This window comes from Myotis brandtii, unplaced genomic scaffold, assembly GCF_000412655.1.
Source record: "Myotis brandtii unplaced genomic scaffold, ASM41265v1 scaffold179, whole genome shotgun sequence".
Taxonomy (NCBI): domain Eukaryota; kingdom Metazoa; phylum Chordata; class Mammalia; order Chiroptera; family Vespertilionidae; genus Myotis; species Myotis brandtii.
In genome coordinates this window covers 6,799,616-6,808,248 of record NW_005356635.1, presented here as the reverse complement: position 1 = coordinate 6,808,248, position 8,633 = coordinate 6,799,616, and the positions used below count along the sequence as shown (strand labels likewise).

The following is an 8,633-nucleotide window of genomic DNA, read 5'->3' as shown; positions in this document are numbered from 1 at the left end:
GCCATCTTGGCTGACAGTTAATTTGCATATACTCACTGATTAGCCAATGAAAATGGTAGCGGTCGTACGCTAATTACCATGTTTCTCTTTTATTAGTGTAGAAGACAGGTCCAGTTTCTGACAAATGCTTTAATATGTCCATGGTGACCAGGTTCAAAAGACCTGGAAAATATCAAGTGATTGTAGGTTATTACTGCCCTTGGGTAACCTGGTGGAAGGATGATACAGAATCTGATATTTGCTTTTGTTTGCAAGATGGGTGTGTCCCTTGTTCCACGTCCTTAGCTCACTCTCTCCCACCTCTGTCGCCATGCACTGGCCTGCTGGATCCCAGCTGCTGGCAAGCCTGCTAATCATGTTTGTCTGCACTGAGATAGTTGAGGTTGATATTAAGAATGTCAGAGTAAAGAAAGTTGCCTCTGGAGTCTGACTGGAACAGGTGTTGGTAGTGGAAATTCAGCAATCTTCATGGCATGCTTTTGGGTTTTGTAGCACAGACCTGCTTGGATTTGCATTCTGCTTTGAACTGTGTTCTAGTTTAGGGACTTCTAAAGAGAGGATATTGATAACACTACATATGGGTTTTTCTAATGCAGCTAAAACATTCACCTGACTGAAATGTGGAAAGAGATGGTTAGAGTGCTAAATTTAAAAATTACTTAGGACTTGTAGGTGGTGTTTACCTCTATTTTTAATTCACAATTTTTGGCAGAAAGGTGACCCTTTATCACATAATGAGATCAGTGGCCTTGGAAGTTTCATTATCTGTAGTGCCTTGAAGGAAAGGTCCCTGTTGCGTGTTTAAGGATTTTCGATTTGAATGGGCACCAATGATCACAAATCTCCTGCCCTGCCTTTTCCCCTTCTTGCTTGTATCCTGTTCCATCAGTGCTTCTCAGCCCTGCTGTGGCACACTGCTGTTTGCAGGGCATCTGAGGGTGAATGGAAATAGCCTGTGGTGTCATGGGCTCTGAGGGACCAGCAGCTCTGACTCCTCTTTCCCAGGCTCACCCCATGGGATTGGGAATCTCTCTTTTACAATTGCTATTCTGACTCCTTGGAATTAGATGGATTTCTTCACTACATTACATGTAGAAAGTAGTTTAAGTGGAATTGCTTAACACAAAGGTATTACAGTATGGCATAAGAAAACAAGAAGTAGAAAAAATATGACATCCACTTTTACAGAATTCACAAACCAACAAAACTACATATGTTGTCAGATTACATATATATTGGTAAAATAAAGGAAATCAAGACAACTGCAAACAAAATTCATGATTAGTGGTTATTTCTGGCGTCAGGGACAGTGAGATTGGGTTGGGGAGTCCACACAGAGAACTTAAAAAATAGTGGTAATGTTTCAGTTCTTAAATTGGATGTTGGGAGTATAGAGGTTTATTATTAATATACTTTATAATCTACACATATATTTTTCCTTTAATAGTATCATGCTTTATAACAAAAATAAATTAACAAGCAGAGAATGTTTAGAAATAAAAGATCTTAATGCAATTCTCATTCTTGTCCCTAATTGTGTTGTTATTTTAAAATTACAAAAATATAACAGTATTAAGAAAAAGTCAGGGGGAGGGAACATCTGTAATACCATTTTTCTTACATAGTAATTACTTTTCTTTTTCTTCCGATATGAATGTTTATGTTCTTAGTTATAATTACTATGTATGTCATGGTATATATTTATATTACATGGTGGATGGTGATCTTTATAGCCATTAGTTTTAATGGCTGAATAATATTGCCATGAATGGTTAGCATAACAGTGTACTAACCATTCCTCTATGGTGGACTATTTAAATTATTTCAACTTTTCTGCTGTTACAGAACATATTCATTCCACAAATAATTTATCTATGTGTAAGGCATTCTGCTAGCTGCTAGAATTTACAGTGCTAAGCAAAAAGAGCCATACACTCTGTCCTTGGGAATTTAGAATCTAATGACTAACAGTTCTTGATTGTATTTTGCATTTTAACCACATAACCCTTAGACTTAAAACAAAACACAAAAAACTTTTGAGCAAATTGTAGATTTACATTTAGTTGTGAGAAACAATATAGAGATCCCATATACCCTTCATCATTTTCCCCCAGTGGTAACAACATCTTGCATAATTATAACTCCAGAACCAGGAATTTGACATTGATACAATCCACCAGCCTTATTCAGATTCACCAGTTTCACATGTATTCATTGGTATGTGTACACAGGTGCTTCTGTGCACTTTTATCCCGTGTGTAGATTTGTGTGACACCACCACAGTCAGGGTACAGAACAGGGTCATCACAGGATTCCTCATGCTCCCTGCCACCCTCCCTAACCCCTGGCCACCTCGCATCTGTTCTCTACCTCTGTAATTTTGTCATTTATTATGATTATGTGTAAAAGGAAATGAGTAAGACTTTTCCCACATTCTGGTAATCTTTGTGGAATCCAAAGTGAGCCTCTAATGAATATGATGTTTTGGCCTTAATATTTTGTTTCTCAAAATATGTTAATTTGTCTATATATCTAAAATCTTCTTTTGTTCCTATAACAAGTGAGCATATATCCTGATGCCATCTTTATTATTCTTTAGAACTTATAAGGGCAAAACTAGTTTTCTGTTGAGCTGTCTGTCTCTTGAGGAATGAGGACCTATCAGAGCCTCCTCATACAGAGAGGTTGCTCCATAGACATTTGTTCAACAAATGCCCTTGATCCAGAGAGCTGACTGAGGGCATTTGGAAAGGATGGAACACACAGAGGATGGGTAAGGGACAGTTGGACTTTAAACCTAATGTCCTGGTCTTATTACTTAGCTCCAAATATTAAATAAATCTCATTTTAAAAGTTTCTTTCAAAACCAAGAAAAACCAAATAGTAATGCCAGCCAATTAGACCTGCTGTGTGTTTAGAAAGAAAACGGCATCTCAGCGCAAAGCATTCTGAAGAGGGAAATAACTGTTCAGTGCACCAGCCTTGAACTTCAAAAGAGCAATAGTTTCCCTACCTGCCACCACCCGTACACACACACACACACACACACACACACATACATACATACATACACATACATCTGAGCTGCTGCTGCTGCTGCTGCTGCTGCTGCTGCTGCAGGGATCCTGGTTCTGTGCCTGGTTTCTGAAATCTCCTGAGTCTAAAACAGAAAGCACAATGGGCTGTATGGCAGAATGTGTTTTGAGGTAACTTAGTGACCTATTTGGTTACTTGTATGTTTATGATTTAGGTGTTTAGATTTTTATTGTTTTTATTTCTTTTGAATGAACAGCATAGTCCTCATTTTCCAAGGAAGGCATGAAGTCCAGGACCCACAAGGGCTGAGCAAGCACTGTGCTATGTGGGTGTGGTTGACCTTGACCCAGTGATGGCTGGCCTGAACCTGCCTGGAGAGTGCACCAAGGGGGTGTCTTCTGGGCCTTCTGATGATGAACCAACAGTTGGGGCTCCGGAAAACAAACCCATTATCCCAGTTTGCTCTCTTTTGCTTTTTACTTCTGTTTTTATCCCATTTCTTTGAACATAAAGTCTGAATCTTTAATTGTCTGAAATCCAGGCCCCATGTGGTCTAGTCCAGCGGACGCCAACCTTTTGGACCTCATGGACCACCGGTTGGTGACTGCTGGTCTAGTCCATGCCTACCTTTCTGAGATTCACCTGGTGCCCTTCTCCCTCTGCGGTCCCCCTCTAAGGTCACCTTACAGGTCTTTCCATAGCTTCATGTTGCTGCCCATGGTGTGTGCTGTTTATTCTACCTAGAACACCATTTGCCCTTCTTCTCTCCACCGGCATTTGTCAGATACTGCTGTGTACTACACAGAGCTTGGCTTCAACACAGCTTCCTCATGAAAGCCTTCCCTGACCCATCAGACAAGGTCTTGAGCCTCTTCCATGAGCACTCATGGTAGCCTGTACTTTCCTTCACTCCCCTCCTCCCCATTTCTGATGGTGTTTATTGATTCTTGGTTTGCTGGTATCAGTACCCCTAGCCCCACCCCTCCCAAATCCTGGTGAAGATAATGACTCTCCAGTTCCTGCTTCAGTGTCTGGCACATAATAGTTGCTCAGTAAATATTTGTTGAATTAATGAATTAACTCAGAGAAATGACCACTCCCTAAAATGTCCTTAGGTTTAACATGGAATTTCTGGAATTAGTACCTGTTTTTAAAGGTCTAGGTATATAGTCCTATAAAATTATTGAACTGTCCTTGAGTCTGTGACTTTAATTTGTTTTATTTTTCTTTCAGGTGGGGACCAGGGTTTACTGAACATGTTTTTTAGCAGCTGGGCAACAACAGATATCAGAAAACACCTGCCATTTATTTATAACCTAAGCAGCATTTCTATATACTCCTACCTCCCAGCATTTAAAGCGTAAGTGGAAACTGTTTACTGTTGTTGGGGATGGTGAGGGAAGGGGAGTAGATTTAAGATTTTGGGGTGCATTGTCAGTCTGAGGGCAATAACAGGTGGGAAACTTTGAGGGAAGTCTTTTTCTTGCAAGAAGCATGGCTTGATGCTATCGATCCCTATGCCTTTCTGCTTAGAATAACCTTCAGGGCATTTAGCTGCCTATGGGGAAAGGGCCCCATCAGTTTCTGGGTTACCTGGACCTCTGATAAACCATCTGTATGTCATGATCAGGAACAGATTGGGTGCAGACCCAACTTCTGCCTCAGGCTAGCTGCTTAGTTTCTGGTTCCTCATTTGTAAATGAGGGTCTTAACAGCTCCCTCCATGTGGTGCTGGGAGTTAAGCAAGATGCTAATAGTAGTGTGGTGTCATGGCCAAGAGAGGGGGCTGTGGAGCTGTACTCCCTAAGTTCACATCCTGGAGTAGCCACTTCCTGGATGATTGATGGTCACTGAACTTGTGGTTCAACAGAAGTTGGACCTCTCTGCCTCCATGTCCACAGAGGGTACTGTGAGCAGTATGAGAGGTAATCATGTAAAGTGGGAGGAACAGGCCTGACCTGCCTGAGCACTCAGTAAGCATTAGATGGTTAGTCCTTTCTGTTTGAGAGATGGACTAGCATAAGTAATAATCTCTGAAACCAGGAAGGTGGGTGTGTGGCTTACTCTGCCCTTACCTGCTATCTGGCTTAGGCTCTGTGCCTCAGTTCCCCGTATGCAAAACAAGGAGAAAAATAACATTTACCTCAAAGGGTTGTCATGAGGATAAAGTGAATTCAGTCATGTAAAGTGCTCAGTGGAGGCCGTTGTTTTTGGCAACGTGCTTGTTTGGCACTATTCCTGGTGCTGTTCTAATTCAGCAACCAATGCAGCCAAGTTGCAACACTTGTTTCACTGTGAGTGCCTGGGTCCCATCCTTCAGCCTCTGACTCATTGTGTTGAACCAGAAAGATGACTCAAGTTTCCTGAGTAGAGGCCAAGCTTTCAGGTTGATCCTGAAACATAGCCGTGAGCAGCCGAGCTCCCATTGAACTGGGCTTGGCTCTCCAGTCTGTCCCGCCAGGGCATTCCTGAGTGAGCAGAAAACATGCTCTTCATGGTTCCTTAGCCAAAGTCCTCCCGGTAAGTCTAGCACCACAGGAATGAGCATGGACTTTGTGGCAGAAATGTTTCGTGTTCTGTTGTTTTCTGGGCAGACTCTGTCATAGCCCCAGATAAGGATTATAAGTATGTTGTGTGCTTTCCTCCCTACCTATTCTCTTGGCATGTGTCTCTAACATATTGCAGCCTCTTGATTCTCTCCCCTTTCTAGCACAGTACAGACAAACTCTCAAATACACCAACTGTGGTTTGAGGAAAGCAAACAGAACAGGAATCACTGTCAAGGGATGGAATAAGAGAAGCATTAATTGCCTCTCAGTCCTTGGCCTTATGAAGTACAAACCTCTCTTGCTTGACAATGTGGGCGTGATTCATTTTAATCCTTACTATCTCATAACCCTGCCAGTTTGAACCATGTTCCTGCAAACCATGATAGCTGACCCCTAGAACTGAATTTGTGTGTAATAGGGTAGTGGCTTAATTTGACTGGATCCAGCTAAGCAAGCAAGAAGATCAGAGTGCGAAGGAGAAGTAATCGTTACTAGTGTGAGCAGCCAGGCCGGCGCGGTTCAGTGATTGAACGTCGACCTATGAACCAGGAGGTCATGGTTCAATTCCCAGTCAGGGCACATGCCCTAGTTATGGGCTCAATCCCCAGTGTAGGGCGTGCAGGAGGCAGCCAGTCAATGATTCTCTGTCATCATTGATGCTTCTATATCTCTCTCCCTTTCTCTCTAAAATCAATAAAAATATATTTTAAAAAATAGTGTGAGCAGCTCTAGCCAGTTTGGCTCAGTGGATAGAGCGTTGGCCTGCGGACTGAAGGGTCCCGGTTTGATTCTGGTCCAGGGCACATGCCTGGGTTGCGGGCCCAATCCTCAGTAGGGGGCGTGCAGGAGGCAGTCGATCAATGATTCTCTCTTATCATAGATGTTTCAATCTCTCTCTCCCTTCCTTTCTAAAATCAATAAAAATATCTTCTTTTAAAAAAAGAAAGGATTATTATTTTTTTAAAAAATAGTGTGAGCAGTTCTACCCACCATCCCACTCAGTTCTGCAGAGTGAGCACTCGTCCTAGGATAAATATGTGAAGACATGAGAATCTGACATCCTGCCAATTGGTCTCACTTCTCAAATAGGGTAATCCTAGCGTTTAAAGATTCGTGATTTTCTTGTAATATGGTCCCCAGCACCAAGCAATTCCCCTTCGACTCATTGGGATTCCATCTGATTTTCACCTTACTACCCAACTGAGCACACTGTCCTTTTCATTGATAGCCTGGTTTGCACAGACACTGCTCACATTTGTTTTATTTGACAAAAACAAGCAGGTGGAGCCCAGTTAGTTTTTAGGGGGAAGATAGACTTGTTTGCTAGACCTTGACCCCCCTCTCAGGAACCCAGGTTTTGTTTTGTTTTTAATATTTCCTAAATACATTTCTCAGAAAAACAGTTTGAGATCTAAATTACCAAAATGGTTAGGATGGTCCCGTCTTCCTAGCTCGTTTTGGAAATCTTAGTTTATTAGCATAGTCATAGAGTGTCTGGTGCATGGGGAACTGGGGAGAAGCTCCACCGTTAGTCAGTTGGCCTGCAGCCTGTCAGTGCTGTGTCCTTGCAGCTCACCCCTGGGGGTAGCAGGTCTACTGTTCTGTGGTAGCACTGCTCCAAGCAATGCCTTCTCTCAGCCCTTGGCCACCTGTTTAGTAATGTTGAAACCAGATCAGAGAACTCATTTTCCCTCCCCTCTGCCAGAAAATGCTTTGGGTGGGGTTTTTTGTTTATTTTTTGTAGGTTGTTTTGTGTGTGTTTTTGCAGAGATCCATCTCTAGAAACATTTTTTTCCTTACATTTTTTTGTGTGCAATTAAGAAGGGCTAAAAATTCAGGCAGATGGTTACATTACTTTTTTGTTTCAAGTTCATGTAAAATTGTGATCCAGATCTTCTAAGCTGAAATAGACTATCCTGAACATTTAGGCCATTATACTCCCCAAAGAGCCTGTGGGTCTCTGGGAGCTCAGCATGAATTAAAATCCCTCTGCTGGTCTCAGAACAACCGTGGTGGTCTCCAGACCAAGCAGCCCCAGGGTTTGGCTGGCCTTCCCTCTCACAGCAGGGCAATGGTAGGTGGAATGAGAAGCCATGGAGTGGCCTCTGTTGTTCCTCTCACTTAGGTGTTTTGTTTTTCTTGAGTTGTCAATGCTTAAAAATTGGGGAATTTCACATGAAACCCAGATTTCCAGCTTCTTATGAAAAAAATCAGATATTCAGTGGGATGTGGGAGAAAGATGTCAAAGGTGACTGTTACGACTTGGGACCTAAACAGCTGAACAAAGGAGTTGCCATCTCCTGAGATGGGACAGACCATGGGTAAATCAGGTTTGTGGATGGATTGCTAGAGATGTATTGAGTGTATTAAGTTTTGGATGTAGTAGGTTGGAGGTACATATTGAACATCCTGGTGAAAATCTACTTATATAAAAACCATGGGTGGTGTTCACCACTACCACAACTGCCACGACCAAGCGGAAGGAAGTCAGTCCTGCAGGGGTAGTCTTGGCAACGGCTGCGCCCTCCCCCGAGCTGTTTCCCGGAGCTATTTCCTGTAAGGGTGGGGTTTGGGGCAGGAACCCGCCCTGGGAGCGTGGAGGCATATCTTTCTAAAGTGTGCCACGCCAGCACGGCAAGGGGTGAACCTGAGTCGGGGCAGCTGAAAGGCTTAGAAAAGACAGACAAGAGAATGAAAGCTGGGTCTCGGTGGGACGCTGCTTCTCTGAGAGACAGCGACCACACCCACAGCCATGCCTTTATTTTATAGCAGATGCTACGAGGCAAAGTAAGGGCGTGACCAAGATGTTTACAACATTCTCCTGGGTTTCAATCCTACTCAACTACATGCACCTGAACTCTATCAAGCCCACATCACTCAGGCACGTGGGGTCACGTGTTTGGACCATAGGTTCAAGCTTACAACTACAGCTGTTGGCTATAATTGTGCTGGGAGGGCCCTGCCCTCCAAGCTGGGACTTGCACATGGCAATGAGAGGACTGTGCCCTCTCATCAGTCCAAGGCTTGAACCTGTCCAAAACACTGTAG

The 8,633-nt window shown here is 43.0% G+C and overlaps 1 protein-coding gene across 2 annotated transcripts in view; it reads left to right on the top strand.

The window, feature by feature from the left end:
* The window catches only part of GYG1 (glycogenin 1), a 42,696-nt gene that overhangs the window by 19,022 nt on the left and 15,041 nt on the right, over positions 1 to 8,633 (top strand). For both annotated transcript variants that reach the window (XM_014537461.1, XM_005863486.2), the window contains exon 5: positions 4,270 to 4,396. In XM_014537461.1, the coding sequence (XP_014392947.1) occupies positions 4,270 to 4,396 (127 nt within the window). The remainder of the gene's footprint in view (positions 1 to 4,269; positions 4,397 to 8,633) is intronic.